The 20,186-nt window shown below is 44.2% G+C and overlaps 1 protein-coding gene across 2 annotated transcripts in view; it reads left to right on the top strand.

Moving 5' to 3' along the window:
* The first annotated feature begins 3,951 nt into the window (after positions 1 to 3,951).
* Positions 3,952 to 20,186, top strand: part of CORO2B (coronin 2B) — a 66,784-nt gene continuing 50,549 nt past the window's right edge. The window contains exon 1 of one of the 2 annotated variants that reach the window (XM_044283137.1): positions 3,952 to 4,060. In XM_044283137.1, coding sequence (XP_044139072.1) covers positions 4,046 to 4,060 — 15 coding nt within the window. In that variant the 5' untranslated portion in view covers positions 3,952 to 4,045. Of the gene's footprint in view, positions 4,061 to 4,109; positions 4,211 to 20,186 lie in introns of those variants that run through there. The other variant, XM_044283138.1, reaches the window with a different exon arrangement.

Genomic DNA, 20,186 nt, shown 5'->3' with positions numbered 1-20,186 from the left:
CCATCACTACTATAGAGAATCGACTGTTGATATCAGTGATTCACTTATTATAATCGACCCATGATTGAGCCTCTCTGTGTTGCCATTCCCAATGTTGAACCTGATGAACCCATTTTTTTACACCGTACTATCTATGGAAATATGTTTCTATGTAACACTAATTTGAACAGAGCCTAATACACTGATCTGTACTAAATAGAAAGCACCACTAGGGGGCACATGGGCCTTGTTCTCCTGCAAAGACAGCAATATGTGCTATCACATGTGTGCTACCTGATAGTATACTGCATATTATGGTCAGAGTTGTTTTCTTTTTCAACATCACAATAGCCATCTAGTTTTTATTAAAGGGAACCTGTCACCACCTACCATCCGAACAAAACTTTCTCCCTGTAAAGATGTGTGCTTCACCACTAATTCCAGTATACTTTGTGCCATCTTGATCCATGGCCCCTATTCAGAGAAATAACCCTTTTTAGTTTATTCTAATAAGCCCTTTGGTGCAGGAAAAGCATTGCTTTTACTCCTCGTTGCACCCAGAGGCTCTGCTCCTTTTCTTTGTCGGTTACGTCCCCACCACTTTGCCGGACAGGGCCAGACAGTGTAGATGTAATCCCACCAGGCCCTGAAATCTCTCAGCATTCGGCACACTGCAGTACAGGGCTGAAGATCACCCAGCGACCTTTCTAAAGGCAAGGAACCCCCTTTCTCCACTGGTCTCTGTTTACTTCCATGCAGCTACATTCTACACATATGACTTCTGCAACCAGTCACTGGCCTCAGTGGTGTGCATACAAAGGAGACTGCTAAGACTAGTTTTGGAGACGGGGCTGTCTAGATGAGACAACCACTTTAAAGCCTAGTTGACACTCTAGGGCTTCAATACAAAACCTGTACAAGTTCCTACCCCCTATCCTGGTCTCTCCAACCAGGGGCGGACTGGCCATAGAACTTACAGGGAAATTTTCAAGTAGGCCGATGCCCAGGGGCCGCCTGAGCCCTCCTTTTGGGTGGCCAGTGGAAGTTTTTGGGGCAGTATTTTGTGCAGCTGGAGCAGTATTTTGTGATGGACTGTGGTATTTGGCTCTGTTGGGGAGGTATAATGTGCCAGAATATGTCGGTACTGGCCCTGTCTACTTGTGTTGGCCCTGCCTTCCATCAATTTGTACCCGAATACAAAACAGGGCCACTTTTAGTATTTTTGCCAGGGCCACTTTAAGTTCCCAGTCCGCCCCTGCCTCAAGCTGTTGCAAAACTACAACTCCCAGCATGCCTGGACAGCCTACAGCTGTTAGGGCATGCTGGGAGGTGTAGTTTTGCAACAGCTGGAGGGCAGCAGGTTGAGCATGCCTGCTCTAGGGCTTCAATACAAAACCACAGTTTCTACCCCCTATCCTGGTATGGCCTCTCATACTGCACCTCCATGTGTTGATATCATGCCATATAGACTCTCTCTCCAAGTCCAACTATAAGGATGAAGTAACTATTCATGTAAAGGCCCAGTAATATGATTACAGTATTGTACATCCACACTTCTATCTGAAGATATGTTCCCCTTTCATATGGCACTGGGGCATAGGCATTAGGCACCTTTGCAACCTCTAGCTATGCCATGAACCTGACAGCATTGTAATCCTAGACACATACCCCACGGAGCTGACATGGACCTACCACAGATTCTCTTTGTATCCATCCAACACCATGAGTTAAGAGATTCATGGTGAGATTTTTACACGATTTTCCCTTGGGTCCTATACTTTGGGTCTGACATTGACACTACTGCCGGCAGGGTTGTAGATGTAAGTACCCCAGCTCTCGTGCTGGGAGATGCTCAAAGGACTTTCTTCCACATTGGAAGACACCGGTGTGATAAATGGCAGGTGGAGGCTCTGTTAGATTGCATTGGGGCTAGGAGGCTGAAGCTGCGTCTCTGATCACTGGCCCAGGGTATAAAGACATTGTGGGTGAATCTATCACTTACATATCTAGGAAATGAACATCAGGCAATTGCCTCTATCCGTAATTTGTATGTCCTAAATATACAGTAGTGGGCGTGCTTACTGCAGAGTCATCTGGTAGCTTGCAGATATACCACGCTATGCTTGCAGAGCTGCTGCATACTCACTAAATCTTTATCAGGCCTCAGAATCAACATATTGGCAAAACTGAAAAGTCATCCTCCCTGGATCACTATCCGTATAAAATACTACGCGCCAAAATACACTCGCAGACCTGCGGTCATCATACTGTACTTGCAGCATGCAGAATCCCAGCTCTGCACAGCCAGTGCCTGTTATTTGCAGACTTGCAGAATCACGGTACCAACAAAATGACAATATCGTTCCCCCGTAGCCCTGCAGTATCCACATCCTAGATTGGCAGCAGAATCCCTGTAGTATGCCTACAGCCTAGTGGGAAAAATGTACTGACACAACTGCTCTATCCCTGCATCCCACCGGATCACTGTCTAGTTTTGCAGTCCTTAGAATAGTTTTTAATTTGAAAAGTCTGCTGCCCTTCAAATAATCAAATCATGGCTTTTCTCCCAGGATCCCGATGCAGTGCATATTATCGATTGCCCGGTACTGCCCGATACCTTTGTATTAGTGACTACTTGCATTCCCCATGCAATAACGATTCTACGGCATCTTTTTATATACTAACTCTACATTGTGTCGTTCCTCAGTTATTGCTACTAGAAGATTATTCATGAATTTGCATCTGGGTGCAGGAGCTTAACTATGATTCATAGGGCCCCATAGCAAATGAAGATGGGGCCCCACCTAGGTGTAACAGCAGCTGAAGTGGTAATAATAAAGATATGTATAATAGCCCCTTATATTAAAGGGGTTCTGCACTTTGTTTAAACTGATCAGCATCTGATTGGCGGGGGGTCCGACACCCGGGACCCCCGCTGATCTACTGTTTGAGAAGGCAGCGGCGCTCCAGCAGCGCCGCGGCCTTCTCACTGTTTACCGCAGGCCCAGTGACGTCACGACTAGTATCACTGGCCTGGGCGGGGCTAAGCTCTGTTCACTTGAATGGAGCTTAGCCCCGCCCAGTGATACTAATCGTGACATCACTGGACCTGCGGTAATCAGTGAGAAGGCCGAGGCGCTGCTGGAGTGCCGCTGCCTTCTCAAACAGCTGAACGGCGGGGGGTCCCGGGTGTCGGACCCCCGCCGGTGAGATGCTGATAATCTATCCAGAGGATAGATCATCAGTTTAAACAAAGTGCAGAACCCCTTTTAAAAAAACGACATTTTAGCAAAAAGCCACCAAATTATTATTTCCCACAAAAGGTACAGTGTTCTTGCACCTGATAGGGCCCCATAGCGAGTGCTTTGGCTGCTATGGCTATAGTTTTCACCATGTCTGGTTGTTACCGGTTGGGGAGGTGTCCCTGCACAGTCTGACACTGGCAGCAATGATTGGACAGACCCCCCCAAATGATAACACCCAGTTCCACAATCATTAATAAACTTCTCAAAGCAGTAATTGAGGACTGGAACAACATAGAGTTCTATGAACTGATGCTCCAGATTATTGCATGGAAAATAAAATTATTTAGTAAAAAAAAAAAACACATGCCTGTTTAAATGCCCCATGTCAAGTGGTAGGTGACAAAATTGACAGATTCCGACTACCTCTAAGTTGAGACACAGGTGACACCAACAGGGGCTGCTCCCAGAGCGCAGACCTATTGTATAACCTGACACCCGGCTCTCAGACACATCCTTCCAGGGCCAGAACTGCAACCTTTGCATTAAGTTTTATCTCTGAAAGTTTCTTTTTTTTTTTCATGTGAATGAAATGCTTTTGACATTGCTGGCCCAGGAGAGAAAAGGTTAAAAGCAGCGGAGTGGCTTCCTGCCTGATCAGTATGGATGCAGAGTGACATCATAATTCAGCCAGCAAAGGATGGGAATAATGAGGAGGAGGGGAGGCAGCGCAGGGAGTTTGGAAGCAGCCAGCGCGCGCACAGATCTGCAGTCAGAAGCCAGCAGCTCAGGCGCCTGGTCCCCCTGCTCTGACACAGCTCTGTATGACTGTCACCAAGGTAAGTTGAGCCAGTGCTGATGTATGCGGAAGATGGAGAGGGACAAGGAGGGGCAGAGACCGAGATGGAATAATGCATACAAGGATGTCATCATCCGCTCCATCTGGAGATTAAAAGCTTTCATTCTGCAGGAATTCCCAATCTCCGGGGGTAAATATTGCATTTTATGGGGCCATTACATGGGATGTGGGAAGTCGTTGCGGTTATGCTCATGGACTTTTGAGACTGTAGAAAGCTTCTGCAGCTCTATGATCCCACAAGGCACAACCGCACAAGAGTACCCAACAATCAGCCGGTAATCTCCTAGATCCAACCCAAGCAGAGGATTAATCAGGGGATATCACATAATGCTGCTTTGCATGTAGTGGTGTCTTATGGTCTCCCCTGTTAATCTTCAGACATCTGTAGGGAGAACACATGGCAACCGAACCTCACCATTTGTGCAACCTGCTGCTTAAAGCTTTGTGACGTGGGGGCGTGGGTGAGGAATAGCTGAATTTCGAGGGAGGGAAACAGTTAGGTGTTGAGCAACGCAACAGACTGTAGTGGATATGTGTCAAGGGTACAATGAAATGAGGGGGGTAGTAGTTAAAGGTGGCGAAGCTAGTTGTAATATGCAAGGGATCGTGGTACGTTGGCATTTGAGAAATTATAATACAGACTGAGATACCGGCATGAGGTTGAGTATCAGGGTATAGACAACATAGGAGAGTTAGGTACAGGGATGAAAATGTGGCTGAACGCAAGGGAACTGGCTGTAGGAACGGTGGCGAGTTTAGGAAAACACAGGTTCATTGGCAGGTACAGCTACAGAAAGGAAAAAAGGAAATTGACCTATCCCAATATGAAGATTAGGGTCAGAGAAGCTGGATACTGGACTAACATAGTTGCCAAGAGTCCCGAATTTGACTGTCTCTAATTTTCAGAGGAAGCCCAGGCAAATTTGGGCTGTCCCAGGTCTAAAATCAGGCATACATAACCCCATAAGCCCTGTCAGATTTAGAGCATTCACGGGGCGAGGATTACTTTACCAATTGCAGTGTTGGTAAGTATTGTATGACCGGGGACTACGACATGACCATTGGTTACTGGATTAATTAACAGAAGACATATATGCATTAAAGGGCATCTGTCAGCAGGTTTGTACCTATGACACTGTCTGACCTGTTACATGTGCACCTGGCAGCTGAAGGCATCTGCGTTGGTCCCATGTTCATATGTGCCCGCATTGCTGAGAAAAATGATATTTACAACTATGCAAATGAGCCCCTAGGAGCAATGGGGGCGTTGCCATTACACCTAGAGGCTCTGCTCTCTCTGCAATTGCTCCGATAAAAGTGCGGGGGGCTCAGCAGTTGTAGATAGAGCAGACCCTCTAGGTGTAATGGTAACGCCCCCATTGCTCCTAGAGGCTCATTTGCATATTTGTAAATATCATTTTTTTTCAGCAATGAGGACACATATGAACATGGGACCAACACAGATGCCTTCAGCTGCCAAGTGCCCATGTAACAGGTCAGCCAGTGTCATAGGGACAGATCTGCTGACAGATGCTCTTTAAAACAAGTTTTTTTTTCTGTTTCCAGGATGAATATAACAGGGCGGTATGTGTGAATGTGGGGGATGGAAAGAGTGGGAAGTATCTGCACCTGAACCTTGGATTTCTGCCAACTGCATTTAACAACTGGCCCTGGTCTGCATATGGATTAGCCTCATTGAATGGGCCTAATCTGTGTGTGGCCACCTGCCACAGTTTTCATGTTTGGAAACCACATCAAAATAGACAATTTTTTGCCCGCGACACAGATTTCAAACGTGTTGGTGGAAAATCCAAAACAATATTAACTACGCCGCCGATTTTAAGACAGATTTTAAGCCGATTCTATAGACTATGCTCCAAAATGAGTCATCTGAACATAGGGATAAGTCTGGTCTGCAATATATGCCCACCTTGTAAACGAGCTTGTTCAGGAATACATACCTGTGCTTGTAATAAAACCGTGGCACAGTGTAGAGAAGTATAAACGGATTCAAGCTGATGTCCTCCGGTTTTTCAGGTTTCCCCTACGCTCTGAAAGCATACTCATAGGTAACTTATTTCCAATGTAATTGTCGCCAGTGAATATGAGAGAGCGAATGTGAGCCCCATTGGGGATAGGGATGGATGTAAGTATGATGATCTGTGTACAGCGCTGTAGTATATGTTGGCACTATAGAGAATGGCTGGTAAACAGATATGGATCAATAGAGTAAAAAATGTAGCTGAGCCACAGAAAGTATAGCAGATGGATGAGCTGCTTTTAGACAGAGCAGCTGATTCAGGGAGATAGTCATGGATCTACTGGAGGTGCGTTCTGATTTATTAACCCTGCCATAGGAACTGTCAGGGAATTACTGGTTTAGAAGACATGGATGTGTTTAGGAGAGGGCAAACATGTCAGAAGTTCTTCTGAGGAGCAATAGGTAAGAGAGTTAGGACTGCTGAGAAGAGTTGATTCGGGAAGCTACACTATAGTTGGGCATTGCATAGAGTTAAAGAATGATTTATGTTTAATGTATTCAGAAAGTGATTTACATGAAAAAAACTAATTTAGGCCTGTTTCACACTTGCATTGTGGCTTTCCCGTTACAGAGAATCTCAAAACCGGAATTAAACGGATCTGTGTCATTTAATACATCCAGATGCATCCGTTTCTGTCGGCTCCAGTTGTATTAAATCTAAACTGAACACACTGGATAAAAAAAAAAACAGATCCAGCACCATTGGCTTATATTGATTATCATGCCGAATCCAGTTTGTTCCATTTCGTAGACCGAACATAAAACCGCAGCTTGCAGCGGTTTTGTGTCTGGTCAAAAAAAATGAAAAAAAAGGAATGGAAAGGAATGGAATGCATCCTGATCAGTTTTGTCCCCACTGACAATAAATGAGGACGAAACTGATCCGTTTTGGCCCTGTTTGAGATCCTTTGCTGGATCTCTAAACTGGAAAGCTGCAACGCAAGTGTGAAACAGGCCTTAGGGACATGCATGAATCTGGATCTGAAGAGATAAGGATGAATGAAATCCAGGTATAAGATATAAAAGGAACATAAGGAGAGAGGTAATGGTAAAAGGAGTAACATAAAGTATCGATGTGGGCAATGAAGTGATCTAAAAGCTAATATGGCCTGTGTGTTGGCCAGATCTCCTAGACCCACTGCGGCTTCTCTGACCTAAACTCACTGCAGTACAGTGATTTATGATGCAGTGATTTCGGGTCAGAGGCGCTGCCATCAGTCCAGGAGATGCAATGAGTTTGGGTATGAAGAATCGCAATCAGTCTGGAAGATGCAGTGAGTTTGGGTCTGGGGAGCCACCATCAGTCCAGGAGATGCAGCCAACAGACTGGCCATATTTCCCGGAGTGAGCATGGTCGTGTTCATGAGCCCTAAGAAAGTGCAGAAATGTATGAGAAGGTTTAAAACGGCTGTCCGGGTTCAGAGCTGAACCCGGACATACCTATAATTTCACCCCGGCAGCCCCCCTGACTTGAGCATCGGAGCAGTTCATGCTCCGATGCTCTCTTCCGCCCGGCAGTGTGTTCGGTGACGTCACCGGCTCTGATGGGCGGGCTTTAGCACTGCCCTAGCCGTTCTACTGGCTAGGGCATCACTTACGCCCGCCTATCAGTGCCAGTGACGTTACCGGGCTTCCTGGCAGACCAATGGAGAGCCCCGGTACGTCACCGGATCTCCAAAAAATGCCTTTGTCCTGAACTGCTCCAATGCTCAAGTCAGGGGGGCTGCCGGGGTGAAAATGGAGGTATGTCTGGGTACAGCTCTGAACCTGGACAACCCCTTTAAAGATAAAGCATAGCTAGAAGCTGTTTATGGGGAAAATATATGTAAACGTAAACTAATGAGGTTAAAGTACAGATCCACCTTTGAGGTACCTTCTTCATGTAATAGTAAAGTGTAACTGTCTTTCTGTTTTTTATTTATGCAATGTATAGGGGCAGTGATACTTGCCATTTTTGTAGTATACTTTTTTTACTGAAATCATAGATTTCTATTAGAAAAATTGCTGTGGGTAAAGTGGCCCATTTTGAGCCTTAGCAACGCTCCTCTGCCTTCTGTTTACATAACACAGTCAGTGTTTGCAGTGTTTACAGAAGACAGAGGAGCGTTGCTAAGGCTCAAAATGGGCCACTTTACAGCTATTTTATAATAGAAATATACGATGTCAGTAATAAAAAGTATATTACAAAAATGGTCAGTATCACTGCCCCTATACATTACAAAAAAGAAAAAAAAGAATGATAGTTACACTTTAAAGTGCTATTCTCTTAGCAAATTGGGACCTTCCACAAGCTGACTACATGCTGCTGGAAACCATTGTCAAAAATCTGTAGTCAGCAGGGGATGAACAGCTGTATGAATGCTGAATTCCTGTCCTCGATAACAATGCATACATCCGATTCTGGAGAATATTTACTGATTAAAAATAAATTAAACAAATTCTCCCTAAAATCTTTTGATCGAGGACCATGATGCAATGGAGCAAAACATATGATTTCCTAGCTTGGCCTTCCTTCTTGGATAGCTCTGCCTTCACTCGGTGGCAGAAGCGAAGGGACAACCAATCTGGGCACCATGTGCCGTCTTTACAATGTTCAAAGAGCAACGAAAGTATGAAAATAATTCCCCCCTTTCCTTGAAATATAGCTGTAGAGGTATCATAGCAAGTTATGGGGACATGTTCATGATGCATGGGCATGGATTTGTAATTTATTATAAATACGGCCCTGGTGGTACTGTATACCCTCACACATTACAGTACCAGGTCTGTACTGAGAGAGTTAATGCATGTTTATACCCCGCTGCTCTTGCATTAATTATCATGCTAGAAGCACGCCAAAGGCACTCTAGGTTTTATGGTTGCCTAACTATCAATACATTCTTAATTCCTAACTTTAACCATTTGTTTTTGGTCTTGTTCATGCCAATGATGTTTATTGTTCAGAACTGAAATGAATAAAGTAGTTCAACTATACCTAAAGGTTCTGGAAGTAACATGTCCTCACATGAGGTGTCCTGTCACCTTGAATATTTCTGTGTATCCCCGTACATGGGGAATGCTGCAGTGGGGGAGGTTCCTTATACTTATACTGTCTGCAGCAACCAGGCAGAAAAGGTGGCATCACGGAGAACTGTGTACGGTGACGTGCAATGTGTGCGTGTCCGGGCCATGGCAGAAGACTAATAGCTGTATACAAACAACGTCTAATAGTGGTTGGTTTACAGGATTGATCCAGAATATTGAGCAGCTGACAATTTTCCAATGACTGTGTTTTTTTGACCATGTAAACGCTATAGGAAAAAGGAAGATAGCAGAAGTAGGAGTTAATCGTAAGCCATTAGCGATCAGACATCATTAATAATGCATGAGCTGGACGTTCTGCTTATTTATGGAAAAGTGGATGCAGACAGTTTGGTTCGGTTATGTTCCTGCCTTGCCATTGTAAAGTGATTGCAAGGTCATTTCTTAAAGGAGTTAATTGAAAAGCTAAATATATCTCATCCTTAGCCACAAAAAAGGTAAGAATTATGAGAAGTATTTGGGTAGAGACTCTTGGGATTGGAAAAATTAGTGGAAAAGTTTATAAAGGGAAGTAAGAGGCAACTTGACAGAGCACAAGCATAAAGTAACTGGAACATTGATCTCAGGGACTACATCCGCAGCAACCCAGGAAGAGCTGGAGTGGAGGGTGAAAGTGGTAGTGTCTCTGGCTGTTACAGTCTATCACAGTGGCTATCCTCACACTGTTGCCCCCTAGGGCCATGCAGTAAAAGGAGGGGCACTCCCTTATTCTGGGCCCCTGCCTGATGGTAGTTGGGGTGAAGATAATTTAGGGTGCTTGCATGGGTGCAAGGCAGGGCAGGTACAGTGTAATGGCCAGCGTATGGTGTGCGAATCAGAAAACCAGGCCAGATGTAGAAGAACAAATGACTCTTTTACCTAAAGGGGTTTTCTGAGATTTTAATATTGATGAGCAATCCTCAGGATAGGGCATTAATATCAGATCGGTGGGGTCCGTGTGGGCGCAGCCTTTCCTTCATTGTTTACCTGCCCGCCGTCGACAGCGCAGCAATGAGCAGGTGTAACTACAATCCGTCCTATTCACTTCTAGCTCGTTGCTATACACTTGAATAGGAAGGAGTTGCCCCATTAAAGTGAATGGCTCTTTTACTTAAAGGGGTTTTCTGGGTGTCGGACCCTCACCTATCCTGAGGATAAGTCATCAATATTAAAATCCCAGAAAACCTCTTTGAAGTGCAAAATGGGTTGTAGTACATCCATCAACAATGAAGCACAGTTCCACACTGTTCCACACAGTGCAAATCCTTTAACCTTTGAAAATGAAAGGTGGAATCTGATTGGTTTCTATGGGCACCTAAGCCAGTTCTATTTTACACCTGTTTGATAAATGACCAATGCACAATGCCTGTGCCTGTTATTGTAAGTGATAACCAGCACAGGTTTACCAAGAACAGAAGTTGTCAGACTAACCTGGCATTTGATACTGTCCCTCATATGCATTTAATAGGTAAAGTAAGGTCTATTGGCTTGGAAAGTATAGTTTGTAATTGGATTGAAAAAAGTTGTGGTCAATGATTCCCGGGTTATAAGTGGTGTACCCCAAGGTTCAGTGCTGGATCCACTATTATTTACCGGTAATTTATTTATTAATCATATCGAGGACAGGCTTAATAGCAGATGACACCAAGCTATGTGCAGTCTATGGAAGATGTCCATAAAATACAAGCTGACTTGGACATTCTGAGTGTTTGGGCATCAACTTGGCAAATGAGGTTCAATGTGGACAAATGTAAAGTTAAGCATCTTGGTATTAATAATCTCTGTGCTTCATATGTCCTAGGGCAGGGATCAGCAACCTTCGGCACTCCAGCTGTTGTGAAACTACAATTCCCAGCATGCTCCATTCATTTCTATGAGAGTTTTTAGAAGAGCAGGGCAAGTATGCATACTGGGAGTTGTAGTTTCACAACAGCTGGAGTGCCGGAGGTTGCCTACCCCTGTCCTAGGGGATGTAACACTGGGGGGAGTCACTTATAGAGAAGGATTTGGGTGTCCTTGTAGATCACAGAGTACATAACAGCATACAATGTCAATTAGCTGCTTCTAAGGCTAACAGAATATTATAATGTATTAAACGAGGCATGGACTCGCGGGGCAGGGATGTAATATTACCACTTTACAAAGCGTTGGTGCGGCCTCATCTGGAATATATAGCTCACCTTTGGGCACCAGTCCATAGAAAGGATGCCCTGGAGCTGGAGAGAGTACAAAGGAGAGCGACTAAACTGATAAGGGGCATGGAGGGTCTAAGTTATGAGGAAAGACTAAAATAATAAAATGTATTTAGTCCTGAGAAGAGACATCCAAGGGGGGACATGATTAACCTATACAGATATATAAATGGGCCATACAAAAAATACAGTGAAAAGCTGTTCCATGTCAAATGCCCTCAAAAGACAAGGGGGCACTGCCTCCGACTGGAGAAGAAAAAGTTCAGTCTCCAGAAGTGTCAAAGCTTCTTTACTGTAAGAACTGTGAATCTGTGGAATAGACTACCTCCGGGCGTGGTCACAGCCAGAACAGTGGGCAGTTTTAAAAAGGGTTTAGATGAATTCTTAAAAGTAAATGACATTAATGCTTATGAATATATGTAGAAATCTGGGTCTCACTCCCCTTTTTCTAAAATTCAATCCCTTGGTGGAACTTATTGTCTTTTTTCAACTGTATTAACTATGTAACTATGTAAGTATTACATAACATTAAATAACAAACCATTTGCAGATGTTCCCTGCTCTGGGGTACTGCACATCGGAGCGCTGTGATGAGGGAGCACAGAACTTTGTCTCATCTATACTTTAGGGATAAATAATGTGTGTAGCAGGAACCTACATAATTATTCTGATCTGTACAGTATTTTCAAGTCGATTAGCAAATATGTAGCTAGGGGTGTTTCAGAGGTGACAGTCTCATGAGTGTCCTTGTGCTGGAGGAGGCCTAAAGCTTCATCTACTACATACTAAGACACCTGCATTATGAATAGCATATGGAAGATGAGGACTTGTGATCAAAGACAGCAACAAACAGAAAGAAATTTGATAAAATGAGTAGATGTTTACTAGATACAATAACCTGCGTTCCATGCAGCTGATGTGGGACTCTGCTCAAGTTACCTTCCTTTCTCAACCTCACTTTGCTCACTTTCAATATAGACACCATAATGTTAACAAAAAGGGAGGGGGAACAGGAGCAGTACTGCCACAGCAATGTTCTCCTCCAAGGGAATCAACAAGAGCAAACATAGGGATGTGATGGTGTCAGCATGCCCTACGATGGTGGCACTGTATTGATTGTTGTCTTGAAAGTGGTTTCTGAAGCTCCACATACAGTATATTTATCGGTAGAACTGGTAGGATCACTTACCACAGAAAAATCTAATGAGATCAGTTTGCATTTACCTTATTACTAGTTTACTAATTACTACTTTACTATTACTATTATGTATTATATAAGAGCAGCTGGCCTAAACCATTTGTGATCTGAACTGTTCCAACCCTTCATTAGACAGTAACTAGAACAGACAAAGCCCAGTAAAGGTAGACTAATTCTTCTTAGTATATCTACTCTTTGCTTGCCTATTGGTATTAAAGGGCATCTGTCAGCAGATTTGTACCTACTATGACACTGGCTGACCTGTTACATGTGCACTTGGCAGCTGAAGACATCTGTGTTGGTGCCACGTGTCCGCATTGCTGAGAAAAGTGAAGTTTTAATATATGCAAATGAGCCTCTAAGAGCAACGGGGGCGTTGCCATTACACCTAGACTAGAGGCTCTGCTCTCTCTACAATTGCCGCTCCCTCCGAACTTTTATTGACAGGGTCAGGTGTGGTGACATTTTCACTGCCTGGTCCTGTCAATAAAAGTGCAGAGGGCATGGCAGTTGCAGAGAGAGCAGAGCCTCTAGGTGTAACGGCAACACCAGGATTGCTCCTAGAGGCTCATTTTCATATATGCAACAGGTCAGCCAGTTTAATAGTTACCGATCTGCTGACAGATGCCCTTTATTCTTGTTTAGATGTCCATGGAATTCTATGTTGGACCAGTAACACAAAACGGCATTCTTATTTTTACCTATGTGCCCCAAATTAAACATTTTTAACCAAATGTTCATCAAGTAATAATTGTCCATTATCCATGGAAATCATGTGACCAAAAGGAGAGCCATTTTCATCTTAGATTTAAGAGCCACTGAAATGAAATGAAGAGTCTTGGGAACTGTTGTCACCATGCATAAGTGTCATATGGAAAAGCAACAGCTGTGTCTCCACTCCAAGGGGACCGACAGCCCAAGCAGCAGCCATCCCTCCTTCTTCCCCTTATCTGGCAGAGCTTATTCTGCAATTGTAGGCAGTCATTTAGAAGAGAGTGGAGACTGAACCCATCAGTGATCCCATGAAGGTTGTCAGACACACATGCACAACTTTTGTTGAGTAGGATTTGATAACATTATTAAAACAGGAACAAATGATCATGGAAACTGTCAGCAAGAACATAATACCCTGTCCAAGATTTAGTAACAGGTCATGGTGGGCAATGCTTAACGCCAATGTCTGCCACATGCTAGGCTGGGGCTGCACGGTGACATGATGGGGTGGCAATGCGACTTGCCACAACTACAAGGTAACAGTTGGACACAATGGATCATGGACACAATGCAAGTCACAAGCAATGTTGACCTGCCTGCCATGACAGAAGAATTAACATAATGGGGCATCTCTACACAAGGTCATAATTAGGAAATGTTTGACCCCTATAGCAAAGGTTTACCCCAGCCCAAAGTTAACTGTCACTTACACTCAGGGGCATAGCTATAGGGGGTGCAGAGGTAGCAGTTGCTAGCGAGCCCAAGAGACTGAGGGGGACCAAATACCCTTGTACCACATAAGAAGACACCGCTATTATAGAAAGTGCATGGAGGTAAAGTTACATCTCTAGCTGGAGGGAAGGGGTCAGGTCGAGAATTTGGCATGGGGGGGTCGTTTCAATTTTGGCCCTTCAGGCAGCACTAAGGCTATGTGCTTTCCTGCCCCTGGCCACAAAGCACTGAGGGAAGCATGGCCCAAGTTGAACTCTTGTATCAGGGCCCATGAGCCTTTAGCTACGCCACTGCATACACTAGTGTCTAGCAGTGGCGTACTAAGAGGGAGGGCGCGTTCCGCCCCGGGTGTCGGCTCTCAGGGGGGGTGCCAGAAGCAATAAGCGCTTCCATCAATACAGATTGAAGCACTCATTGCTAGACCGCTGGGAGCTGCGGTCCTGTCACTCACCTCTCAGGTCCTCGCGCTCCTCCCCTCCTTCAAGCCGGCGGTGCTTTTGAATGGTGAAGCAGGAAGACTTCTCCCCGCTCCACCATTCAACCTGCAGACACAGATCTCGCTGCCGGCCTGTGTGGGTGGAACCTGCAGCCCGGAAATCTGCATAAGCTCTGCCCACACAGTGCTGCAGAGCGATCTGTGCCTGCAGGGAAGAGAGGACTGTGAGCTTCAGGAACGGGATAAGGTGAGTAGTTACTTTGTTTTTCTTTTTCTTTTTTAATACAGAGAGGGCACAGAGGGCTTTATTACTATGGAGAGGGCACAGAGGACTTTATTACTATAGAGGGGGCACCGAGGACATTATTACTATGGAGTGGGCACAGAGGACTTTATTACTATGGAGGGGGCACAGAGGGCATTACTACTATGGAGGGGGCACAGAGGGCATTACTAATGTGAAGGAGGCACAATGGGCATTTCTACTATGGAGGGGGCACAGAGGGCATTATTACTGTGAAGGGGCACAGTGGGCATTATTACTGTGAAGGAGGCACAGTGGGACTTTCTACTATGGAGGGGGCAGAGAGGGTATTACTAGAACAGTGGGCATTACTACTATTAAGGGGGCACAATGGGCATTATTACTGTGAAGGGGCACAAAGAGGGCATTACAACTGTGAAAGGAGCACAGAGAGGATATAACTACTGTGAGGGGGCACAATATGGACATAACTACTGTGAGGGGGCACACATCTGTACATAACTACTGTGAAGGTTGTACAATGAGGGCAATACTACTGTGAGGGGGTATTTTTTTTAAGTATTGTGGGGGGGTCACAATGGTAAGCGGGGGGGGGACTCCCCATCAAACACCGTTGGTAAGCAGGAAATTAAACTAAGCCTGGATGCCGGGATAAGGGAGAAGGTCACCTCCTATTGCAAACCTGATCCTAGCCCTGACTCCTATCCGTATGAGCGGACCAGATGGTAGAAGGGCTCATACACCGGAACCTTGGACCCTGAGTCACCCTGATGATCCCTGAATTTAAGGTCAGGAACTAGAGACAACCTGTTCCTTCGGAACACGGATGAACAGGAGCCTCCACAGGCCTAGAAGCAAAGAAAGGGGAAGACAGTGAACAGCAACAGGATCAGCAGGTAAGAACCCAATGATACAACAACACACCGGAACAACAAGCACTTACCTGCCACAGCAACAGGGTAGAACACCAGCACCAATAACTAGCTAGACCCCTATGCGGACAGGACGAGTGGTGGCACCAGACAGAACTGCTCACTGACTTGTAGTTCCCCCTCCGGGGAACCCAGGAACTCTCTCACCGAAGGCACAGACAGACACAGGAAATGTCTAGCAACCATGCTGGACTACAAACACCAAACAGACCAGACATGGAACACCAAACTAGACATAACAACACACCCTGAACATAAACCACACCAAACAAAACAATAGGTGAGCTAGGGTAAAGGAAATAGAAACAAAGGGAAGAAATAGGAGAGACATTGATGTCAAACTTAGGTGGCCCTCACACTGGACAGATGGAATCTCCAGCACAGGAGCATAACTCCAGCGCACACCAAGGCTGGAGTACAACTAAATCTTCTGCTACCAGCCACAGGCAATATAACCTAGTGACCACACCCAGCCAGGTAGTAAACCCCACACACACCAGACAGGGAAGGGAAACCAACCATAAAGGGAAAGTGTACACACATGCTGCAAACAACACGTTGCCCCTGGCAACCAGCATGCACGGCTAACGTTTCACGGTGCACAACAACAAGACTGTGACACAGCCGTGACAGGGGGGTGCCAGAGAAAGGACCCGCCCTGGGTGCCAAAAACCAAGGCAAGGCATCTTGGCATCATTTTCAAATATTACCTTTACTATGTGCCAGTAAGGTATAAATATAAAAGGAGGTATCCAGTAACTATCATAATCAATATTTTACAGCAATATTTTCTATGCCCTTGGAAAGTTTCCTGTTCAGGATCCAGGGACACAAAAATTTTCTCACATCTAGCATGATCATGCATTACATAAACACCACATTGATTTACATGAGAACAGTGTAATTCTTCATTTCTCCTGTGGGGGTGCTGCTGAGAAATTGAACATTTGCTCCCAGGCTCCCCAACACTTCCCAATTGATTGTTAGGTACCCTAACAGCAGCAAACCTTGTGATCATTTTATCATCAGAGGATCCTTGAAATAAAAAGTGATTCTCCAAAACAGAAGATCAGTTTAACGATGCCCTGTTTCAATTTATGCTTTAGGCTTTTTTACAATGGGACAATAATGAGCAACAATTAACTATATTTAAAGGGGTTCTCTCACTTCAGCAAGTGGCATTTATTTTGTAGAGAAAGTTAATACAAGACACTTACTATTGTATTGTGATTGTCCATTTTGCTTCCTTTGCTGGCTTTATTCATTTTATCCATCACATTATACACTGCTCGTTTCCATGCTTATGACCACCCTGTACTCTATCAGTGGTGGTCGTGTTTGCACACTATAGGAAAAAGCCCAGCCTCTCTGGTGGCTCGGACTGTAGCGGCACACATAGGCTGGTGCTTTTTCCTGTAGTGTGCAAGCACGGCCACTGCTGATAGATTGCTGGGTGGTCGTAACCATATAGTCAGCACAACATTCCCTGATGCCAGGGACAATCTTCGGTGAAGCATGAAAAATGCAATCACTCAGCAAATGAGCATTTGACTTATTTGTGGGGTAACTGGAGGCTCTACACGGGCAAGTTATCGGGAACAAGTGTTTGAAGCCATCAACGTACCTCCCTAATAATTGGTACAATCTTCACACAGTCTAAAATGGCCTAAAGAGAGGGTTTATGCCTCCACAGATTGAGGGACCCGTAGTAGCTACAGCTGTAGCCCCCATGCTATGCATATGCAAGTTTTTTTAAACATATTTTAATTGCAACAGCGTAATATATATATATATATATATATATATATATGAATATACATGCTTTGACAAATTTTGTGTAAGTCTATTGTGGTAAAAAAAATTTTAGGGAAAATAGGATAGGGATAGAGAAAAAGAGAAGAAAAGAAAAAGAGGAAAGAGAGGAAGACTAGAAGAAGAAAAACAGAAATTATTGCAGGTGTTCACTGTTCTAAGGGCATAAGCAAAAAAGTAACCAAATAACAAAAACTACAACAAATAGAGCCAGCCACGCCAGCACTTCTCCAAGAGCCAGTGTGAATATTGACCCATGTCATGGTGCACACTCCCTTTATTAGTCTAGGGAGGTCCATCTCGTCCAGATCCCCCTGTTGGTCCCCTATTCACTAAATTGTCAGTCTACAAGGGTAGGGAACCTCAAGTCAACTGTTCTTGATGCCAGGTTGTTAATTAAATACAGTCCTGGAATTCTGTCCTGACACCAGTCAGTGTAGAATATAGGCTTCCTTAGGTATCAAACAAAGCCTCCAACATAGTTTCCTTATGTAAGGAAGCTTTCACCCAATCCAAAAAAATAAGATCCAATTTACCCAGACATAAGCAGAAAGGTGAAGCCTGAAGATCGCTTTAGTACCCACTGTAGCCATGAAGTGTAGCAGTTTCCGAGCTCTTGTGGATCATGTATAGTTCTCCAGATCCAAGTAGTCAAATATGGTCTACATTGGATCCCTAGGAACTAAGTTATTTAAATTAAAGGTGATGAGAGACCGCACTCTCTCCCAACATGGCTGTATCAGTTGCACATACAGTGAGCCCTCTAGGTTTACACCACAGGCTTACACCCATTTGACAATCATTTTCTTTGTGTTTATACACATTTTGGGGTGGCTACCTAACACTGTAGACACCCACTTGCTTGAATCATGGAATCTGTTTTATAATGTGTCTTGTACAGGTTTACTTTGGACATATTTACTCCACATAATGCGTAAGATCATGTATGGAACTGTGTGGATTTATTGGAGGATAAATGAGAACATCCTTCCAAAATATTCACAGGGAACACAGATCAAGGACAAAGATTTGCTCAACCTTCATTTTAAAAGCCTGAATTTTGTCAATTGTGTAATCATCCTATTTATGATTGAGACAGTATCTCATCAAGCTGTAACCTTGGCAACAAATATTGTGTGATTTATATACTTTTCATCTATTCCTATGGAAACTGTAGCCGTGATATTTTGTATTCATAATTATGTAAGTAGAAAAAAGAAACAAGTCGACCACATTCAACCTTTCTCATATAATTTATACAGTACATCAATGTCATTTGCTATATCATCTAGTCCCCTTTTTTTTAAATGCTGATATAGTGGTTGCCATTACTACCTCTTGGGGTAGGACATTCCCTAGTGTGACTGCTCTAACTGTAAAGAATCCTTTTCTTTATTCACGTCTATTGCCTTTCCTCCACCCGCAAAGAATCCCCCCTAGTCCACTGTGACTGTATTTATACATGTAAATTAGATCTCATCTCAAGTATCGTTTTTCCAGTGTGATTTTCAAGCCTCTCTTTGTAAGACAGACCTATAGAATATAGGGCCCAAAGCTCAATCCTTTATTCAAGATAAGATCTTACGAGTTATTTATAAAGTGGTAATATTACATTAGGATCAGTGTTTTTTTCTACTCATTTTATACACCCTAAAATCTTACTTGCTTTTACATGCTGTCTGACACTGGCCCCTTCAGACAAGCGAGTTCCACGCATTGGACTCGCAGCATGAGTACGCAGCAACTCCCGTCCTGACCTCCCAGCTCTGAGGGGGTCACATTGCATCATACTGATTTATGATGCTATGTAACATAAGGCTATCAGTGTTATTCAATACATTCCAGACATCTAAGGGTTACACAGAATCATAAATCAATATAATGCTATGAGACCCAGTCAGTGCTGGGAGGTCTGGGCGGGAGCTGCCGCATGGTCCCCCCAATGCAAGTCTGATGCATGGAACTCACTCGGCTGTTATCCCCAGTTTTATTTTATTTAACCTTTATGCAGCCATACAATTACTGTGGCTTATGTGCAGGCTCGAACTGGCCCACAGGCGTACAGGTGAATCCCCCCGTGGGCCCCCGAGCAAGAGCAAGGTGGGCCCCTAGTCTCCCTCCCCCTGCACAAGTGGTACATATTACAATAGACTTACTGCACTACATATATATATTCAGTGTACAGCCCCTCCACCAGCCTATGTTCATATAAAACACCTGATAGATTATTAAAGAAACTCCCCAGTTTATTATAATAGACACGATCAGAGCTGAGATGTCTTCTAGGTGTAGAGGAAAGCCACCAGTGTCCTCTTCTCCCCAGGACCCTGCAGGGACCCCCATATTCAATCATCTGGTAGCATCTTGCTCCTATCTGAGCAGGTAATATTTGAATGTATGCATATGGTGGGCCCCCAAAATACATTTTACTGGTGGGCCCTAGGCACCCCAGTCTGACACTGCTTATGTGTATTAGTTTACTTTTATCTACGTTACCTTTCGTTTGCCATGTTCTTGCCAATACTGACAGCTTCTCTGGGTCTGTCTGTAATATTTTACAGTCATACTGAGTTTTAAGTATGCTACAAAATTTTGTGTCATCATGTCCTATTTTTGTCAGTTTTGTGGACAAAAATAGGCATTTTAGCAACAAGGCCTGTGAAAAGTGTGGGACCACAACCGCATTTTTCGTTGAGAACCACAAAACGGTGGTGTGAATGTAGC

Source organism: Bufo gargarizans, chromosome 2, assembly GCF_014858855.1.
Source record: "Bufo gargarizans isolate SCDJY-AF-19 chromosome 2, ASM1485885v1, whole genome shotgun sequence".
NCBI lineage: Eukaryota > Metazoa > Chordata > Amphibia > Anura > Bufonidae > Bufo > Bufo gargarizans.
The sequence above is the reverse complement of the archived record's forward strand: the minus strand, read 5'-3'. Positions and strand labels throughout refer to the sequence as shown.